This window comes from Pyrus communis, chromosome 16 (assembly GCF_041283825.1).
Source record: "Pyrus communis isolate YQ-2024b chromosome 16, ASM4128382v1, whole genome shotgun sequence".
NCBI lineage: Eukaryota > Viridiplantae > Streptophyta > Magnoliopsida > Rosales > Rosaceae > Pyrus > Pyrus communis.
Window position 1 is genome coordinate 28215010 of NC_142580.1, and position 21187 is coordinate 28236196.

At 36.0% G+C, this 21187-nt stretch overlaps 1 protein-coding gene across 2 annotated transcripts; it reads right to left on the reverse strand.

Annotated features, from left to right (window-relative positions):
* Window positions 1-539: 539 nt before the first annotated feature.
* Window positions 540-6712, reverse strand: LOC137732512 (putative transcription factor KAN2). Of its 2 annotated transcripts, none has more exons than XM_088687244.1 (6): window positions 5634-6712; window positions 5444-5520; window positions 3722-3767; window positions 3445-3619; window positions 2103-2175; window positions 540-1193 (listed from the first exon to the last, which is right to left on the reverse strand). In XM_088687244.1, the coding sequence occupies exons 1-6, from the start codon at window positions 6319-6321 to the stop codon at window positions 1044-1046; spliced, it is 1209 nt and encodes a 402-aa protein (XP_088543370.1). In that variant the 5' UTR covers window positions 6322-6712; the 3' UTR covers window positions 540-1043. The 2 variants fall into 2 exon arrangements, with proteins under 2 accessions (XP_088543370.1, XP_068327934.2); XM_068471833.2 differs by having other exon boundaries at window positions 2103-2178.
* Between the last annotated feature and the right edge of the window lie 14475 nt (window positions 6713-21187).

A 21187-nucleotide genomic window follows, 5' to 3' on the forward strand; every position in this document is an offset into this window, starting at 1 on the left:
TGATTAATGATCCATGGAATGAAATATTTTCATATCGTTTTCTTTTAAGATTTAACACATAAATAATAAAAGTGTAGATAATATCGTATGTATTAAAATTTTTTTATTAAAAGTGTTTTGATGTTAAAAGGAGAAAATCTCTAGTCGAAATTTTATCTTTTCCATTTTCCTTATGTATTTGCATTTTCGTATATCTTTGCTTCAGAAATTTTAGTATGAAGTCTTTGAGAAAAAGAGAAATTTAGTATAAGTTTATATTCTCAAATTCTTTATTTCCCTTTGTCGTGAAGTGTAAAGCATGCGATAGTACTGCTTTAATTTTCTTTCTTTTTCGGTAAATGACGGTGCTTCTTTTTTTGGTCAGACAAATGATGGTGCTGCAGCTGCTTAAGAATGAAAGAACCCCATCACCTATGCTAAAATATAGAATTGCAATTAGCAAGGATCACCTCATACTTTTGGTTAAAGTTTTAGGATTTTATAATTTATGTCATTTTATATTTTATTTTACAGTTTATGTATCTTAATAAAATTATATATTTTAAGTATAAACAAACATTTATTTATATGATATATAATAAATTTATAATAAATATGCTTAGTCCACTTAAATCCAGCCTAACCGCCTTGGTGTCAGGCTCTAGCCTACTGCCCAAATAGCTACTAGCCAATTAACGGCTAGAGTCTTTTAAAATCTTGACAAAAACATTGAAAAACCAAATTGGTTTTCCGTTGATATATATAAGTAGGAATAATATATTTGATCAGAATCTTGGAGATTGATGGGAAGGACATGCTTTTTTTGTTGCTTTCTTTTGTGTCTTTCTTGTCTCGTTGTCTTTCTTTAGCTCTGCTTTTACTCTTCTTTTTCTTTTGTTTCTTTGTCCCTCTGATTTCATGAGCGCGGTACCTGATTCTCATCTTTCCCATGGCAGCCCCCATTCATCCAGACACGAGAGGCATAACACACACATATAAATTGATTTGAAAAACATGGAAATTGAATTAGGTTTAATTTGATTTAATTATTTCCCTATTCAATTTCAATGTGACCTGCCCAAAGTGAACTCCAAATTGGGCTTCCTGGGGCTTAAGCTTGTCCCTCCTCCTGAAATGTTTGTTGAGGAGCTGCTTACATCCGAAATTCTCTCATAGCTTAATCCTTTCGGATCCATCATGTCCAGGTCCTGCCTCTGAAACAAAAGATTTATATAAAATTATAAATAAATACGCAAAAAGGATAAGAAGCCAAACAAAAGATCTGTGTGAACTGTGAAGGCGGGAATCGAAGGACGTTTGACTACTCTCACAGGGAATAATTGAATACTAATTTATCAAAGGGAAGTGAAACTTTGAAACAGTACACTAGAAAGTAGAAAGCCTGCACAAACTGAGCTCCTCCCATAACATTATTCTCCCTATAGCTATAGCTCCTTAAATCTTCATCAATTATCATATGTATATATATTTATTTATTGGAAACTTCATGTGATATCTTTTGACAATGCTATCATTGTTATTATATATAATTCATCTCGTGACACTAGCTAGTCTCCAATTTCATGCATGATCAACCTATGGGGCTCGTGAGCCAATTGGATTAGGTTTTCGGTCTAGGGCTAGGAGTTTATAAATTGTTGTGATGAATGAGAGAGTTTGCTGTAATTTTATGCAAATAAATGGGAGAATAGGCTTCACCTTTTACTTATTTATATATTTACCTTTTTTCACTAGTGGAAAGGAGATTTACATGGAAAATATATATACTGAGAATAATGAACAAGCTTTTACATATCACAAGGATTCTATCTTTTTAACTGGGACATGTGAAATACGACAGATTAACCCTTCAATTTTTAAGGGAACCAGCTTTTGGAAAGCCTATGTATCCCTTTTATCCTCTCTATGAGTAATCTGCACGACTTGATGGAGAAAGATGAAAAGAACTACCTTTAATCTGTTCATTGATTCCCATGGCATGACATCTATATACGTACGTATAATTGATATATACATGAAAAGCGTAAAATATTGCAAGGTAAATCTTAACATACATATGCTTGGAAATACATACATAAATGCAAAAAGTATTGAATTGGTACCTCCTGATCATCGAGAGACGTTATAATATTTGCAGATGCAGAATCATTTGAGTTTGCATGCAACCAAGCTTCTCTGCTGCAAACAACAGATTGAGAGAATATTATCTATCAGTGGAAGCCATGCATGCAGATGAAAAAGCAAACTGAGAGAGAAAAAAAAAAGGCAATCTTTTACTGCTGTCTTGTTTATAGTTATAGATCCTCTCTCCCCTTTCGCACTTTAGTCTTTGCATTTGTGCTGATTGAAATAAAGTTGAACTCCCATGTGACATGCATTCACTAACAAATGAATATATGAATGTAGGTACCAATTCACAGACTACAAGAAACTTTCAAAGGGGGTACAGCTTTGGCACAAAGATTTCGACTAGGGTTTACCTTTGGCCCTAAGTTTTCCAAAGTGTAGGCCACTTTTGATAATACATGCATGCATATCTCTCTCTCTCTCTCTCTCTCTCTCTCTCTCTCTCTCTCTCTCTCTCTCTCTCTCTGTGTACATACATAAATATATACATAGCTCTATATCCAAGCCCCACAAAATCAAGGAAAGAGATATCTCCATCGATTTTTGACAGTCAAATGAGAGCCCCAAATCTTGGAAATTTGAAACCCTAGCTAGGGGGTATCTTTGGGTCAAGATCACTCAAGTGTGGGTGGGTTTCTTTTTAATTTCTTTTTACCATGTACCCACAGCCCACTTGATGAAAGAGGTTATAATTACCCCATCATGATCTTTGATATGAAGTTTCAGTCAATTTTCAAGCATGTCTCTGTGATGGACTGAGACTGACAAATATGAAATCATCATCATTACTTGTTCTTTTTGTGATTTCTTTCTTGCATGCCACAATATATGAGCGCCATGCATGCATATTTAATTAATGTTTAAACAATTACACAAGGCAACCTAGACAACAACAAAACATATATACATTGAAATATTTTTTCTCTTTTATGCACTCGGGTTTATTTTTACCCCTTAATTATTCTTTTATTGACTCAAACCAAAGGCTAAAAATAATATAGTGATGTGTAAGTGGAGAAAAAAAGCGCAGGAAATGACTTTATTAATGTTTTTGAAGGATAAACTGTTATTATCATTTGAGTAATGGTCAGGTCTGAAATTGGTTATTAATTATGGACATGCAAATCAGGATTTGTCGTTCCAGCTGGCCATTGTATGAATTATCAATAACAACCAACTAGTAAATGAATAGGGTAAATTAAAATAGAGAAGAGCGACAGGCAGCGCTCCTTTTTGTAGGTCTCTGTGGAAAAATTGCTCCAGAGGCCGTCTGCAGTACTAATATGCAATTTAATTAGCGTTTAATTAGTGTGCTACCTTGAAGGATTGCTCCAGAGGCCGTAGTACTCCTTATTATCTTGAACAGTAGTCGATCTTGAACCCTGCTGAGGTGATGGTAGCTGCTCACAAGACCTTCTTGGGTTCTGAAGTTCATACATCATGTCTTCAGTGGTGTCACCAGATGAAGCATTTTCATATACGTCACTTTGTCCTGTACCACAAAACGATAAAATTAATTCATGCTAAGAACCCCCTAAGATAATTTTAATGTGCCACATTTAAATTTTCTGGAAAAGGTAGAGACATTATTAACCTGAAGAGGCCGCTGCTTTATCAGTGGTTTTCACCGTCCGGTACATCTGCAATGTTTGGAATTCATATTAATAAATAAATAATCATTTACATTAGAATAGGCAATGCATCATTACACTAATAATTTGGGACATAATTTGACCAACTAAAAGACCAATTTATAACAAATATGTATACATGTCTGAACACAATGCAAGTACATACAGAAACATTGATATGGATGATGTTGCAAAATTCCATTATTCATGTATGAATGTATGTCTATGTATGTATATTGAATATGTGGGTCAAATAACTTGTTGGAGCAAATATTAGAAAATATGAAAATAACACCCTTTCTAAGAAATATGGTTAACACTATTTTTCATTCAATTATTAAAATTATAAAGTAAGAAAGACTAACAGACTTGGAGATTGAGGCTTGTATAAATGCAATGTCCTAAAGACAGAATTTCACCCCAACTCTTGTACTTGTAGTTCGGTAGGCGTTTATCTCTCAGGATTCAACAATCTATAATCCGAAGTCAAAGTACTTTAATCTTTAGACTCTAGCAAACTTCATATATTCCGTACTCTCAAGACACGACTCAGAGTTTGACTAACAAAAATACAAGACATTGGAGAAAACTCTTCTTTTTTTTTCTTCTGATTCATTAGACATGTGGGATGTTTGAGTTTATATAGAACTCAACCCACCCCTTTTGAAACATTGTGACTGTTGTCTAAAGTTCCAACGAACAAACGCAACTCATGAATTTGGATTCAACTATAACACTTGACTCTTATTTTTCATTTATACAGAAATTAAATACTATAAATTAATGTTATAATATATAATTTCCAACCTAACTATGGTTAGAAATGCAGGACACGGTGTGTGGTTAGAATGGAACCCATATATGGATCTGATCTGAAGAAGATATCATTGAGAAATGATGATGTTTCTGTACTTGTTTATTTGTTTCTTTTTCTTTATATATATTTGTCTAATAATATTATATCCTAATAAATACAAAAGATGGATTGATGGATGGGGTGTTTTAAGCTTGACTTCATTTTGAATTTCTTGGGCTTTGTCTTACTCGATTTCTGAAATCGATGCATACATCTCACATCTCAGAAGTCAGTAGCATACTCTCTCTTTCTCTCTTTCTCTCTCTGCAGAGGGGATAGGGCTGAGAGGAAAGAGAGAGAGAAAGCATGGATTATTTATCTCTCTAACTTAAGATGGACGGTTCATTTTTCCAAGTAAAAAGCTGTTCATTATGAGCTTGCAGAAGAAGAAGCAGAACCATCAGATCTAGTCTATCTATCGTTAATCTATTGCAAGTAGAAAGAAAACAGTCTCTTCTGTACTGCACAAAAACAACACCATTGGAGTTTGGCGCCCGCGCACACAGAGACACACACATTTATATTTTAATTCAATAATAAATAACACATAGCTAGCACCTTCTTAATGTATAATATTAAAACTAATGTAGTTTGTGAACATTTCAAACTGAGAGAGAGAAAGAGCTGCAATCAAGTTAATTGAGAGGTGACACATCTTCAAGAACCAATTAATTGAGATGGAAGCTGGAACAAAAGCCAAACATGTATGCTAGCTAGCTAGCTATATACACAAATGCAGTTAAAGGTTCCATAGCTACCTATTTCACAAAATTAGAAGAAGCAGAAGAAGAAGACAGATATAATAAAAGAATCAAAGATAGGTTGTTACCTGTAAGTGAGATTTAACATGTGCCAAGGTGAGATCTTTGACATCCATTAGCTCAAGAACTGACTTTGGTGTTGCTCCTTATCATAATTAAATTATAACCCACTAAATTAATAATTGAATTTAACAGAAAAATAAAATATAAAAAAATAGTTAGCGAGTGAGTGAGAGGAGTAAGAGAGTGAGTACTGACTTTCATGGCCACCCAAAAGCTCAACGGCGTGAACAAAGCGGGCATGAAGATTTGTAGTCCAACGCATCCGAGGGGCCCTCATGCTTCGTTTGGCCGGAAACCGAGAGAAAATCCGGGATCTTAGAAGGCCACCATGATGACCTTGATGATGATGATGATAAGCAGCTGCCTGAAATAGTGGGGTTGAACTAGAAATTGTAGAGGTAGAGGTTGCCGAATTATTATCGAAATTAACCGGCTTTTGTGAAGAAGAAAATGGGAAGAAATTATTAGGAGGACGAGGAGGATGAGGGTTTTGATAGAGTGGAATTCCTCTAATGGGTCTCAAACACCCAAGCAGCTCTTCCGATTGCTGTAATTGTTGTTGCACATCTGCTTGGGGAACTTGTGGAAAGTAATGGCTTTGCTGAAACTGAAAGGGATGGAAAAGATTGCCATTACCACCATTACAGCTAGTACTGGCTGTAATATTACTGCAGTGGTGGGGACGATGATTGGTGTTCGAAAGCTCATCGGAGGTGGAGTTTCGGGAGTCCAAGGCTCTCTTCCAAAACCCCAAATCCATCTCCTCCTGATGACTATGATGACTGCTTCTCCTCCAACTAGTTGATGAAGAGGAGGACGAGGGTTTGCTGTTTGGAGGGCTAATTTGTAGAGATAAATCCGGTTGTGCAGGGAATAGCTCCATCAATAATTGATCTCCCCACCTCCCTCTTTAAATTTCCTTCTCCCAAGCCCTATGTAGATATGTGTGTATATATGTATATATATATATATATATATAGCTTGCTTATGATTCCCTCCTGTATGTCTATGAGCACTTTCTTCTTCCTTGTGCTGGGAAATAACAGTGTGTGTTTGTATATATGAAATAACAGTGTGTCTTTGTATATATATTGTGTGAGCTAGTCAGCTAGCTTCCTTGGTGATCTGATTAGGGTTAGGGATTTTCAGGTGTTGGACGGATTTCTGGGTATTTTTTGTTGATGGGTTTTGATCAATTTGTGTGGGGGTAGTTGCAGAGAGATTTCACATTGAGATGAGAGAGAGAGGGGGCGCCGGGGAGGGGGGGGAGAAGAAATGACAAGGTATGAAGTGAATGGATGTTTCTTTTGTGTGAAGTATATGTGAGAAAATGACCCTTGAGGGGCTCTATAGAAAGAGAAATTAAGAGAGAGAAGGTAAGGTGTTTGATTATTTTGTGGACGTGGGGGTAGGGTACTACTACCAGGGTAAGAAAGTACGATAAAGAGAAACAGTAAATAAAGTTTGAGACATGTTTCTTTCTAATCACTTGATTCCTTTATCGCTATAACTATTTCTATTTTTTTTTTTTTTTTTTTTTTTTTTTTTTTTTTTTTTTTTGTAAATAAAAAAAGGAACAAGATTTGGCTGCTGAATCTTCAGCAGCCACTCCTACTTACACCCAATCTCGGATGGACACGTGTCCAAGTTTTGATTTTTTTTAATCAAAATTTAGACACATGTCCATCCGTGATTGTATGTAAACATGAATGGCTGTTGAAATGTCCAGCAGCCAAGTTAATTCCTCAAAAAAGGGGGTGGTTTGGATTTGGATTTGGGGTATTGTGTATAGTTATATATAAAAGTAGTGTTACATCTTTTCTTTAGAGGAGAAAGTAAAAACGGAAAAAGGGAGCCAAAAAAGAAAATTTGGGTATAAATGAACTTTAACGTATGCATACACCCCTCCCTCAACAACTCATAGTTGTAAAACTTTTTCTAACCCCCACTCGCAAACAGAGTCCTTGAGCAGAAACCTTTGGTTTGTTTGTGCTCCTTTTGCAAACCCTAAATTGAACACGCCCACACGCACCATGATTGTACACTGATTTCCACATCCTATGGTGTAGAATAATTGTCTCCAATTTTCTCCACATTCAGTCTTTATTTGTTTCGTTCAGTCACCAAAGAGTCATGATCATTTAACTATAAAAATTATGGGTAATGCTAAGAAGATCAAAATTTTAAACGAAATTATGTAAACCAAATGATGTGGATGTTGATAATTGGATTATTACTTAAGTGTTGATAACATGCTTATTTCCTATTAGTGACACATAATTTGTTTTGCAAATTTGGTTTAAAAATTTGGTCTCCAGCGTTATCCAAATATTAAACACCCAACATTATCATTTAGTCTCCTTAGCATTACTATTTAGTATTGGATAATATTTAGCTACTTTTTTTTTTTAGAATTTGAAGTCTTATTATACCTTCTTTTTTTCATGGTACGTATCAGTCCAGAAAACCAATAGTTGGATTTTCATTTAGGAATCTAATGGATCTTTGCAAAGTTAGATCTTTGTATAAAACTCATGTCGTTGAGTGATAAGGTACCGTTGCAGCCGAACTTCCGATTAATTTTCATGGTACATACTACTGACAGTCCGAAGGACTAATAGCTAGATCTTTCGTATAGGGATTTAATAGATCATGGCCTTTTGGGTTGTCACTAAGGAGAGGTGAGAAACAAACAAAACTCAAAATTTGGGTCTAATTCTTCTCCAAGAGGTGAATTTTGGGGTGGGAATTTTGGGATTTTGGGTTTGCAAGGGTGGGAATTTAAGATTGGTACCTAGCCCAGAAGGATAATGTTGTAAGTGGAGAGAAGCCCACGTGAAGACCAGCAGCAAAGGCCAGCTCACGTGAAAACCAGTAGCTAAGGCCAACTTACACGACTTCATGCGAGTCAGCAGCCTAGGGTGGTGGGATTGGTTGTAAGCGATCTCACCAATAACAAACTTTCTACGACTCTGATGTGCGCACCGTCAGATCCGGTGGCTGATACGCCTTCTAGGTTTTGTTGAGATTACCCCAAATTCAAAATAACATGTCCACATGCCATAAAGAATCCCTGGGAGAATGGCTTTTTCTGTTGTTAGGATCAATCATAGATTCTTCGATGGCTGAATCATCTGGGAGAATGGCCATAAATACATCATCATCTCCGGACATCGCGTTTGAATGTCCAACGTCCAAATCTAAAATGGTCATTTTGTTTGTTAAGCTTTGTTTGATCTTGCCCACTGCTTGATAAACTCCCTTATTATTTTTTGCAAATGTTTCTTCGATAGGTGAACATCGACCATGTTTACTGTTGCATCCGGGAATGGGTTTATGTCAATCAATACTTGGGTTTTCTTAGGAAATTTTAACTTTCCATTATCTATCCAAGTCTGGATGGCATCTCTGAACATCATAGTTGTTGGTCGGGTTTTTGCTAAAGTCGGGATACTTGCAATATACTTTGCCTTTTAGGTCTTTAGCTTTGGGTATATTATGCCCGGGTTAAAGCTTAATTATCTTGGTTGCCAAGAGCTGGTCAAAAATCGCATCGGCCTTAGTATTATTAAAAGTATAAACCTTTGATGTCTTTATCACAGCTTCGCCTAAAGCAGTATGAGTTTTTGTATCCTTAGTGTTAGCATGAGTTAATGCCTTGTACACAAATGGTTTATCGATCACAATTTTGACTGCATCAACACTAGCATATTGAGCCTTATGAGCCTTAGTATCGTTGGCCGAAGAATAACTCACACTTGGATTTTTGTACAAAATCCCTTATGATGAGGTCTTTTTATTGTTTTCTTTCCTAAGCAAAGAGTCATATTGTTCCACATGTTTGACCAACTCATACGTATCCCAAAAGTTCATGCCAAGGAACTTTTTCTATAACTCCATATTCAAGCTATTCTGAGTTATCCACACATACTAAGCCTTGGGAAAGCGTACTCGACACCAATTATTAGCTACTTTGAATCTATATAGGTATTGGGCTGAAGATTCATCGGATCAAGGATGATCCACTGGTGGCAAGAATTTGCCTGTTCTTGTTTGAGAATCAAGTTGCCAATCTCACGCTCAAGGATGATCTTAAGATGTCGAGTATGTTCTTGAAGTTTACGCCAAAAAAATGTTTTTTGGTAGAACATTTGATGTGTCATCATCATCGTTGGCGCATTCCTCAAGTATTCCTCCTGGAAGGCTGACGTCGGCAAGCTGAGTGATCTGAGTGATAACCGTAGCCGAATGTCTCTGCCCGTCGAGATTAATTTCCACTTCTTGGCATGTGCAGATTCAAGAGTGACGACAACATGTGGGTCTTGTGCCGTTTTTGTAATTGTGGGTATTACCATTTGGTTCACGAATGTTTGATTTTCGGTTACTTTTCCCATCATTGACTTTTTCTTGATGCTGCATGTTTTGATGGTCATGAACTTCATAGTTATTTAGGATTAAGTCCCACTGGGTGTACCAAAATGTTGACTCTAAAAACTATTTAGCCTACGTGGCACATAGGCTGAATAACTAATGAGCTAACTACGTCTTTTGGTTAAATGCGGGGTGTGCCAACTTGACCACCGAGCTCAGTTGGTGAGTGAATGAATATGGTGGTGGTGATGTTAAATGCGCTACGACTATAGTCGAGGAAGGAACTCGCCTCAACCTCTGGGTTCTAGAGCCTGAAGAGAAGGCTGCTAGTTTCTTTGAAGTTCATGAATCGTCAGCATTGAGCTCATTTTCTATAATTATATTTGTGCAAATATAAATGCATTGAATCGATACCAGACTGTAAACATAAATACTCAAAAGTGATAAGTGTCTTGGTTGTAAATGTGGTTCGGCCGTCGAAATGTCGAACTCTGAAATGTAGTTGTGAATATCCAATCATAAAATAGGTTTGGCTTTCAAAGTGTCAAATAATGTAACCTAGTAACACTTCACTTTTCCGAGAAGGCTAATAAAGTGACCTTTCCTAACAAGGACTCAAAGATTCCTTGCTGACTGAGACTTGGATCAATAACCAATCGGTCTCAAAGCAGTGTTGTTAAACCTAACTGAAGATGTTCTTTGGTTGCTTGATTTTATGGCTCTAGTGTTGTTAATCCTAACTGAAGGTGTCGCCAGTTGCCAACCACAATGTTATTAAGCGTAGCTAAAGATGTGTTTGATGAAGTTAGAAAGGTCAGTGTTTTCTCAAAGATGAGAGGGTTTTCTTAGAGCCAGAGTTTGCTCAAGGTGAATTTGTATGTTGATTTGAAGAGGCTTTGAACGTTGCACATCATCTTCTATTTATAGTGGCAACTTTTACCTAGTGCCAAGGTAGTCCCATTTGGATTAAATCTCCTTGGCATATCCTGAACAAATTGTTTTCTTGTTTGGATTACACTCAATTACTTTACCAGACTTGGTATTCTGAACCCATCCATCTTTTGGTATCCAATTCATCCCCTAGATTACACTCAATTACTTTACCAGACTTGGTATTCTGAACCCATCCATCTTTTGACATGTCATAAAAAAAACAAAAAAAATTATTGCACACTTGTCAATCTGTGATAAGCTAAAGGCTATCTCCAACCCAAGGGGCTAAAATATAAAAGGGTAAATTACATTTTACCCTCTCAGGTTTGGGGTCAATTTCAATTCCTTACAACATCTTTAAAACATTTCAATTTCATAAATTTAGTTATCATTTTATTTAAATTTCATACCTCTGTTAGAAAATCTGTTAAGTTAACCGTTAAGTGATGACGTGGCAAATATGAGGTCCCCATTTATGCTGACATGGCTGTCACATTTGTGCCACGTGGCTGAACATTTAATAAAATATTAAAATAGTAATTAATTAATTAATTAAAAAAAAAAACCCATAAATCCCTTTTCCCCTTCATTTTCCCCACCCCATAGATGGCCCAACCCAAGCTTGCCATAGTCGTCCAGCCGGGTTGCCATCGCCTGCAGCAATCTCTCCCTTCTCATCTTCATTCTTCACATTCTCAGCGATGGGAAGGATGAAGAACTTCCATCGCCATCGAATTTGATAGGAAGATGAACAGCCACAAAAATTCAAATCACCAAATACAAATCAAGTCGAACCAAAATTTGATCAATCCATCATCCCCAAATGGCAGGATTAGATGAACTTAGATAAAGCTCACTCCTTTATCGATCCCCAAAAGGGCTTGTTCGCCGGCGGCTCTTCCTTGGAGCTCGACCCTTGCGATTCCTACACAGGAAGCACTTTTGGCTTTTTTTGCAATCCGAATAATCAAAAATTTGAATTTTGGGTTTCTGGAAATTACGAAATTTGATTTCTGGGTTTTGGGTTGAAGCTATCGGACGATGGAATGGTGAACTTGCTGGGCAGATCGTTCATGTGAGAAGGTGAAGAACGAAGATGAGAAGGGAGAGATTGTTGCAGGCCATGGCGACCCAGCTGGATGGCGGCGGCGGGCTTGGGCTGGGCCTTCTAGGGTTGGGAGTGGTGGCGGGAGGTGAGGTAGAGGGAGAAGTGGAAGAAAGTGATTAGAGAGAGGGTCTGTGGGGTGGGGAAGACGAAGGGGGAAGGGGATTTCTGGGTTTTTATTTTATTCTATTTTTTTTCAATTTTTTTTCTTTTTTTTGAGAAAATTCAGGTTTTTAAAAAAAAATAAAAAAATATTTTATTTGCCATGTGGTAGACATTTGGCAACCACGTCAGCATTTAACAGATCAATGGATGGAAAATGTAACGGAGGTATTATTTTGAAATAAAATAGTACTTAAGGTATGAAAGTGAAATGTTTTAAAGATGTTGTAAGGAATTGAAATAGACCCCAAACCTGAGGTATGAAAGTGTAATTTACCCAATATAAAAATTTAGTCTCGTATTTCAACTATTCACGTATACATATGAGGTTAGATAGTTTTTTCCTCCAACGGTAAGGGACCCATAGTTTCACCCCAACTTTTTAATTTGTTAAACTTTTGTACTTCATTGTTTTTTTTTTTTTTTTTTTTTTGCTAATAATTTTGTAATTGGTTATTTTTTTAATCTATCTTGTTTTATTTTTACGAACATTTTGATGTAAAAAATTCAAATTCTAGACAAAAAAACGTTGAGAAAATTGAATTATTTAATGCATTAATGAACAAATGGATGTGTATTTATAGAGTTTTGGAGGAGCTTTGGTGTAGGTGCATAAGAAGATTAAGACAAAAATTTGTGTCGACGGTGGCATATGAAGGTAAGATGGGCATTGTTATAATATTATTGTTTTAAAGATGGGTACAATTTACGGATTGGTGGCCAAGGCATATGAAAAAAAAAAATTCACTCTGTAAAGGTAAGGGTTTTGCAACATAGAGAGGACCTTCAACTCAACACACAAACAAACACTCCAGAAACCCTCATTCAACACAAAACATTCTCATACCCTAACAAAATATTAACTGCTTCACTAACCTTTCCATCAACACACATTCAGCTCAATTGAACATCACTGTGTTGACAAACCGGCAACATATTCTGCTCGGGTGAACATTATTGGAGTCGTAGAATCAATCAGTCTAGGAGTACCTTCAGTTTGGTTAAACAACACTACTTCTAGTTCGATTAGTTACTTATCCAAATCTCAGCCGGTGAAGAGTGTACGATTTTTTTGACGAACAAGGTCACTTCACCAGCTTTCCCGACGAAGTAAGGTGTTCTATGATTGGTTACTCACAAGTGCACTTCAAAGTTCAACATTCAGACGGACAAACCACATTTACCGTAAATACACTTATCTCATTTGAGTATCTTTGTCCCTACAACCTCATACCGATTCGGCACACCTATATTTTCACAAATATAGTTGAAGCAGCCGAACCTATTGCAGAAGATTGAATTTCGTAGCAGAAAACATAACCTTGGCTTCAGGTTTTAGGTAGCGAATTGGCACGCCCACATCATCATCACATCCTCAGCCGCTTAAAGGTTTTAATCTAGAGTTGGCACGCCCACATCAACATAAGGACGTAGTTAACTTAGTAGTTACTCGGCTTACGCGCCATGTAGGCATTATAATTTCTAAAGTCAACAGTCAACCATCTATGCCTCTCCTTAGACAAATTTGGGGCCCTAACCCTTTTCTTTAAAACCTTTTTTTGCTTTTTCTTCCTTCTCTTTTCGGTGGGCAAGTGCCTCCTCTTTCATTAACAGACTGTCAAAACTCTCAAACCAACCAACACCTTGGGACCTTGACGCCATGACCCATAAAACCTAACAACGACTAGAAGGGATTCGGGGTCCATAGTCTTGGTAATAATCCAGAATATGCTTAGAAATGCACTCTGGACTAAATATCTTACATTATAAGAGAGCATCCTAGTGAGTTGGATCTTCATTGTCTTAGCCTGATGTAGTGTTTTCAATTTGCTTTATATATCCCACTATTTGGAATCAAAGAAATAAATGGCACATCTCTCACCTTTTCTTAATAGAAAAGTTCATCACTGCTTGTTGGAAAATTTATAATCAATTAATTAAGGCTTTGTTTGAGCAAAACATACCTAATGCAATGAAGATATTAATACATACATTAAGAAATATTTAGTCCACTTCTGGCAAGCTAACTATATTCGCAATAGATGCATTAAACAGAAAAGCTAGCTACTAGGGAAATTGGTTGGTCCCTTCCCCTATTGAATTTATAAGAAATATGTACGGTCAAGAATAGCTGTAGGAGCAAGTCCCTCTGGTTGTGCTTCAGTTTTGCGTAGTAGCTGCATGTCTTAAACAGAGCATTCTCTGGGCATCAAAACTGGGTACGTATCACTCGTGTTCAGGTGAAAGGTGATTCACAGGTCCATCATCAACATTATCAATGGCAAAGACCAGCTTCATTGGAGAATTAAGTTAATTATTGAAGACATCATTCATCTCAGGTTTAAATTTTCACAAATATGATTATGCATAGGTAATGTTAGGGAAACTAAATTTGTAAGCTAAATCTGTAAATTGAATGATGTGTCACCAACAAGAAATAAACACATTAATCAACACTTAAGTTATAATCAAATCATCAACTTCCAAGTCATTTGGTTTACAAAATTTGATGTGCAAATTTAGTCTTTCTAGCATTAGCTTTCGTGCATATCTTTGTAAAGCCAATATGGCGGCTAATACGCTGGATGAACTTGGACATCAATATAACCATGGATTTTACACTTTCCTCACCCATTCTAACATTTAAGTACTACAATTGTATGTCTGTAAAGATCTCTAGACGATCCTTGCTGTAATTTCAGCAAGTTCGAAAAACAAAAACATGTATGACCATCTTGGGATTTCTCTACTTTCCAAGTCAAACAAAAGACTCCAAACTAGAGATAGCCTTCCTAATTTGTAATCGAGTGGTAGCATGCACTGGTAATGGCATTGAATAGGAGAAGAAATTGTTTTCGTAGGGTTCCTGACAGACAGTATTGGACACTTAATTAATCACATTATAACTTGTTAATTGGTATCATGTATTAACTAGTTTCTGATACAAAATTACGAACATTTTTGCGGCGACCAACACGGAACAGCATAGGAGACTGACAATTTGTTCTCTGAGGGTAATCGATGTGTCTGATGCAATGGGTATTATTAGTTTAATTAATTAACTAAGATTATGGATTTTGGATCGATCAATGTCAACCATTCCTCGGAAATTGAAAATCGGGTTTTGAAACATACATGTTTTTGAGGAATTTTTGAGGTATTTTTGTATGTGTAGAAGCATCTTATATGTTTTTAGGATGCATATGTGTTGGTAAGTTGTATCTCTATTAAAGAGATGACATAAATAATACTACAAATAGATGGTAAGTGAAGCATTATACTCGTCTGAATTTGTTTTAGCCTTCCTAGACCTTTGGCTGTATCAAAGAGGTCAGGGAGGAATCTTACCTTAATACCTTCTCATAACAAGTAATTTTTTTAATCGTTAATTAAATCATTATAATAGTAAGCTAGGTTTGCTGATTTCATATTATATATTCTCCAGAAAAATGTAATAATATTTTCATTACCTTTTAATGAGGAGCTCAGTCGGACAAACCTCGAGCACACTACGTCAAGCCTTGCGTGCATTGATTTTATTTATTTTTAATTAGTTAATGATTAGGTTTCTTAATTTAACTCTTCTTTTGTTTTTTCTTCTCCATTTATTCATTACTGTGAGACTAGCCCCACATAAATTCTACTATAGAACTCGACATGGTGCATAATAAGGCAAGAAATGACTCATTTTCGTATATAAAAAGAACTCATTGAGTCATTTATAACAAGGAGGTTGTCTCCCAAAGGGTAATATCTTGCTCTTGTAATCAAGAAATGAATTTAATTCAAATATAAAGTGAGGGATCTTCTTTTTTCCAAAATTTTTAGGCTCATGCAATTACGAAGTCAAGAATTATCGGTGGTAAGGGGAGGTAAGGGTATAAAAAGGTAGAAGCTTCTACCTTCTTTTGTCACATTCCACAAAAACACATTTGGTTGCGAAACTCGTCAAACACTTTCACAGCCCCACCCATTTCTCACATTCAATCAACGCAGAACCCACCAACATGTTCAATACAACCTTGTCATGTTTCTTCACAAACCCAACTCATATGTGAGTTCCTTAGCCTCGCACATGCCTTTAGAGCAATGGGAATGGTGAAATTATCGGACTTTCCATTGTTACCTCTTGACTGAGATATCATGTTATGGAAGAGATACAAGGTATCTTCCCATCAATTCTCTCTACAGTAGCTCCTAAGCGTGGCATTTCAGAGAGAGACGGTTCTGTGAAACGTTTCGTCAAGCACCTTGTGGGCATGACTGGGTGACTATATAATTTGTTAGTATGTTTATTAGGCTCTATTCCCTCACTCAACATTGCATTGAAATTCTAGACATGTAAATTTCGTTGCATGCAAATTATGCATCACAAAGCTCCGCGTGGCATATGACTCGTCACAAATGAACAAGTCATCAATGAGATGTGGCACAAATCAAGCAAAGGAAGCTCAAAAGCATTCCTAAAATGCGGCAAAGGGGAAGAAATCTCCTTAAAATCAGCAAGGGGCCCAAATTGCTCCCAAAACCGGAAAGAAAGCTAAAGCATCTTCACAAAACAAGCAAGAATTGAAGATTGTTCGCAAAATAGGCAAGAAAGCCCCATAGATTTTGGCCAAGCAAGGGAAAATGGTTGAAATTAAGACACAAAACATGCCTAAATTCTCCCATGGATGAATCAAGACACAAAAAATCATCCAAAGGCAAGCTTTGAGAAGTCTATAAATACAAAGTCCTTAGACAAGCATAAGGGTCGACAATTTCTACATTGAAGGGCCGAAATTCTCACAAAAGGAGAACCTCTGCCAAATCTTTGAAGACTAATACACTACCAAAGCTCTCTTTGAAGAACATACAACCAAAGCCAAAGTTTTCTTCTGAGCAAAGCTGAAACATTCCCTTGAAGAATCAACAAGCACTTGTGCCGATTCCTTCAAGACTTTGTTGCAAGCTTAAAACTTGTAACGATGTTCGATTCAAGATCAAGTCACCAAGACCCTTGAATCAACAAAATCCCACATCAACATCACCTTTGCCGCAGGTCATACACAAACCTAGTGGTGAAGACTATCCACACATTGTTTCAAGCTCAAAACTTGAAGCAATCATTCAATCATTCGCCCGAGATCAAGTCATCGCGACCCTTGGATCAACAACCTACGCATCTACATCAAATTTGAAAACGAAATTAGAGGAAAATTGTAAATAGAGATTGTAACCCTACAAATTCATCAATACAAATCTACTTTGCACACGTGTTCTCGTTTCACTCGTTATAGAATTTTCGTGTTTACAAAAATATCTCTTGAACATCATATACCGGTTGTGGTGCATAATGGCCTTAAAAGAAAGCCTTATAGAACTTGAACACTATATGACATTGTTTTGTCCTGGGTGTCTAAAAAAAATATAATGCAAAAGCAGCAAAGCATAAAACGTAGAAGCACAAAAGCAGATTCTGGGGGCAGTCAAAGGGACAGAATCCTCACTCTCAATGGTGATTTCTGGGGACCAAGGGGCTGCCGCTCCTCTTTGCCCATATGTAGCTTCATCAATGGGCACATGCATGTCTATCGAGAGGTGAACTTTCTTGCTAGTACTATTATAAATTTAGGATATATCAGGCCCTTTATGCAAAGGGACCCCCATTTTTTGAAAAAAATGGGGATTAAGTGTGGGGCCCACTTCACATTGAACTTCAACGATGTGAACAGTCTATTTTGTAAGTCTCGATTCATAGATCATCCTTGTAAAAATTCAATTCAATCCGAAATCATTTGCCTATTTAATTAGCAAGATAAAATTTCATTGTTCTTTATATAACAAAGTATTCGTTAATTTCTTTGAACCCAATTAGATGTCTTAAATATTTCCAATTTGGCTAATATTTTGTAAGGATGATTTATGAGTTGCAACTTGAAAAATAGAAGGCTTGGATCATTAAAGTTCAATGTGGTATGGACTCCACAACTAATCCCCAATTTTATAAAAAAATGAGGATCCCTTCCCTTAAAGGTTTCCCTCCATTTAAAGTACTCATATTTGGAACAGTTTCTTGCCTGCTGCTGCTAGAAATACTTCTTATATATATGATTGAATTGAGAACAAATATGCTAGACAGGTTTCTCTCTTTAAGCATTTATTTTCCTTCAAAATAAAATAAGAGTGAGTACTCAAGGAGTGGCCTCGTTAAAACCTTTAGATAAAAAACCCTAGAAAGAGAAATATCCAGTTAAGGGAAAAGAGTACTCACCCACCATGTACAACTGAGCTTAAACAAAAGGTAAGAACACCAACCTACAAATCATCCGTAAGGTTTGAGGTAAGCCACTAGCTCACCTCAATCCAAGTAGAAAATACTAGTTTATTTAGTGATGAATTAAACTTTAATTGTAAAGGAATTTGATGGAACTCTCTTTCTCTTGTATGCAAGGATTGCACACAAATAAATTACCTGGAAACGTTTGCTTTGGCTTGATCATTCACTCTCTTTTTCTTTATAAGCCTTAATAGCCATATTCAAAGTATGCTACCACCAAAAAAAAAAATAAAAGAACGTGAATGTAACTAGCTACTAAAAAGATTCACATTCCTTTTGGTCTTTAGACTTTGTAAAGCTTTTGACGAGGAATTCCCACAGAAGGAAGTTCTCCTTTGGTCTTTAGACTTTGAATGCAGCTCTAATAATATAAAACTCTTCAAAAAATTATACGTTAAGAAAAAGGGACAAAGAGCATCCTGGATCCGCAAATTTTTTACTGGATAAGAGTTGAGATCACGTGATAATAATAATTATTCGAGGAGCCTCTTTGTGAGGAACCTAAATATTCTCCAATTACATCTGTTTATCGTACATCGTGCGATTAGAAATCATTGTAAATTTTTTTATATAAAATTAAATATAAACAGTACCTGACAAAAACTGATCAAACGATATATAATGAAAAGATATGATTGGAGGATTTCCGAAATCCTCACAAAGAGGATCCAACGAGGATCCTCTCTCATAATTATTTATGTACAGAACGTGAATTGACTGTGATGTTTGTGACTTTTCATTCAAATGATTGAGTTAATTATGGACAAAATTGGCTCACTCAATATATGGTTTTCTTTTCTTTGGAATCTTAATATTTCTCATTCTGAGTCAAAATTTTGAGAATGAGTTTGCTCACAACCTTTACTACGTATCGAACATCATTGTCATTACGCCGCATGTTGGGTGGCCTAAGTTAATATTAATTTTAGCTTAAAGTTGCTCATTTTGCTTGAAATTAACCCTTATTATTGTGTTAGCATACTATGATTTGAGAGATATTCTCCTGCAATCAATACATAATTTCGGTGGTTCCGTTCGCTTAATCAATGTTAGTCACGTGTTCAAAAAGTGAATCATTTGTCTAATAATAGCTTGCCAAGTGACAATAATGCTTGGTTGCAGGAAAACATTTCTCCTAGAAATGATATAGACAAGAATTTCCGGCACACATGTATTTGTTTGAATTTTGAGAGGGATATTTTTCGTACACTTGTTTGTTTATACAATGGTTTCGAGCAAACCCATATCATATAAAAGCCCCTTCAGTACATTTTAGGGTCTTTTCTTGGTTTCACCTTCACATTTCCTCTGGTCTATCAAGCCTACATAAAATGTAATCTCCATATAGATTGAAATGTAAAACGAGCAATAGGCCGAAACTCTGTTCAATTTCAAATTCAGTGAATCACGCAAAATTTTCGTATATGATTGTGGTTTTACAGCTCTCTCGTTGAACTATTATTTGTACCGAAAGTACATACATCAATCACTTTTGAAAATGTAACAAGAACAAAATCATTTATGTGTTAGGTTTTAATTATAAGTAACGTAAAAGCTACATAATTAGAAACTATAATTAACACTTCAAAATAGTTATTATGTTCTCATTCTTTATTATTTTACAAGAAATAAGTTAAAATGATAGTCCATGATATCTATTTGAAAAGTTAACACTTATCCCATATAATTAATAAACAAATCGACGTCTCCGAGAGGTGTACTATTACGAACGTCTGGTCCTTGTGTGTTTCATGTGCGCAACGCAAGTTGTTAATGTTCCTCGATCACGTATTTGCTTATGTAAACTGTTAATGCAAATACTGTTGAAGTAGTCTGACTTCTTTAACTTTTATATCAGATTTACCCCAAGGCTTTTTATATTCTGGTAACATAAAAAGCATGTTAAAATGTTAATTAGAACATTATTAGTACCCAACTTTATATCTTTTCAGCTATTTATTAAGCATCAGCATATGTTTTCCTTTTTTTCTTTTCTTAAAGATGACAAGCGATTTATTGACAAATGAACCAAAAATATTATTTATATTAAACTTTTGCCAGCATAATGGCATCAGCTATCATATTCATTTTAGTTAGGAAGGAATCTGGTCATGAATGTTGTATTTACTGCATATGATTGAGTATTTTAGCTGCAAGCATCTCTCTCCAGGATTATGTCTCTATCTCATCCCTTTCCACTAATATTACCAAATTAATATTTTCTCAAGGCCAAAAACAAATTTAATTAGTAGCGATTCGTTCTCTTCCGAAACTTTGAAAACGGATTTAGTGGATTTGGTCAAGCCTCAGAGATTTTCTTTACTGCATTTTTCACTCCTGTGGGATTAGCATTGAAGAAGTTGATATTCCACCATAAAACTAATTAGTAATCTAAAGAATAGTCCGATTACTTCTAAACATGTCTCTCAACATGCCCCCTTTACGTGTGGCAAATTTTCAAGTCTAATAGGTGGATAACACAAATAGGGTAACGTTGAGCAAGTGTGACCCTTGGGCTTCACACGTGGGACAACCAGCTTTGATACCATGAATAAGTTGAGGTTTTACCATAAAATCAATCGGCAATATACAAAGTAAATCTGTTACTTATAAACACAGGTAAAATTTCTTCTTTCTTCGATGTCTGATTTATACTCTCAACAAGCATTATCCCAAGTTTAAGGGATGAGCAAAGATACACCCTATTTTCTTTGCAAGCTATATTTAGTCAGGAATATGGAGTAAAAGCTCTATCAGAAAAGATGTTTCGCAGCATTATGCCGACATAGCAACATTCTTGACCGTATTATGGGTTAAAATCCAAAGTTTATAAATATAGTGGAAGACTTGGATAATATT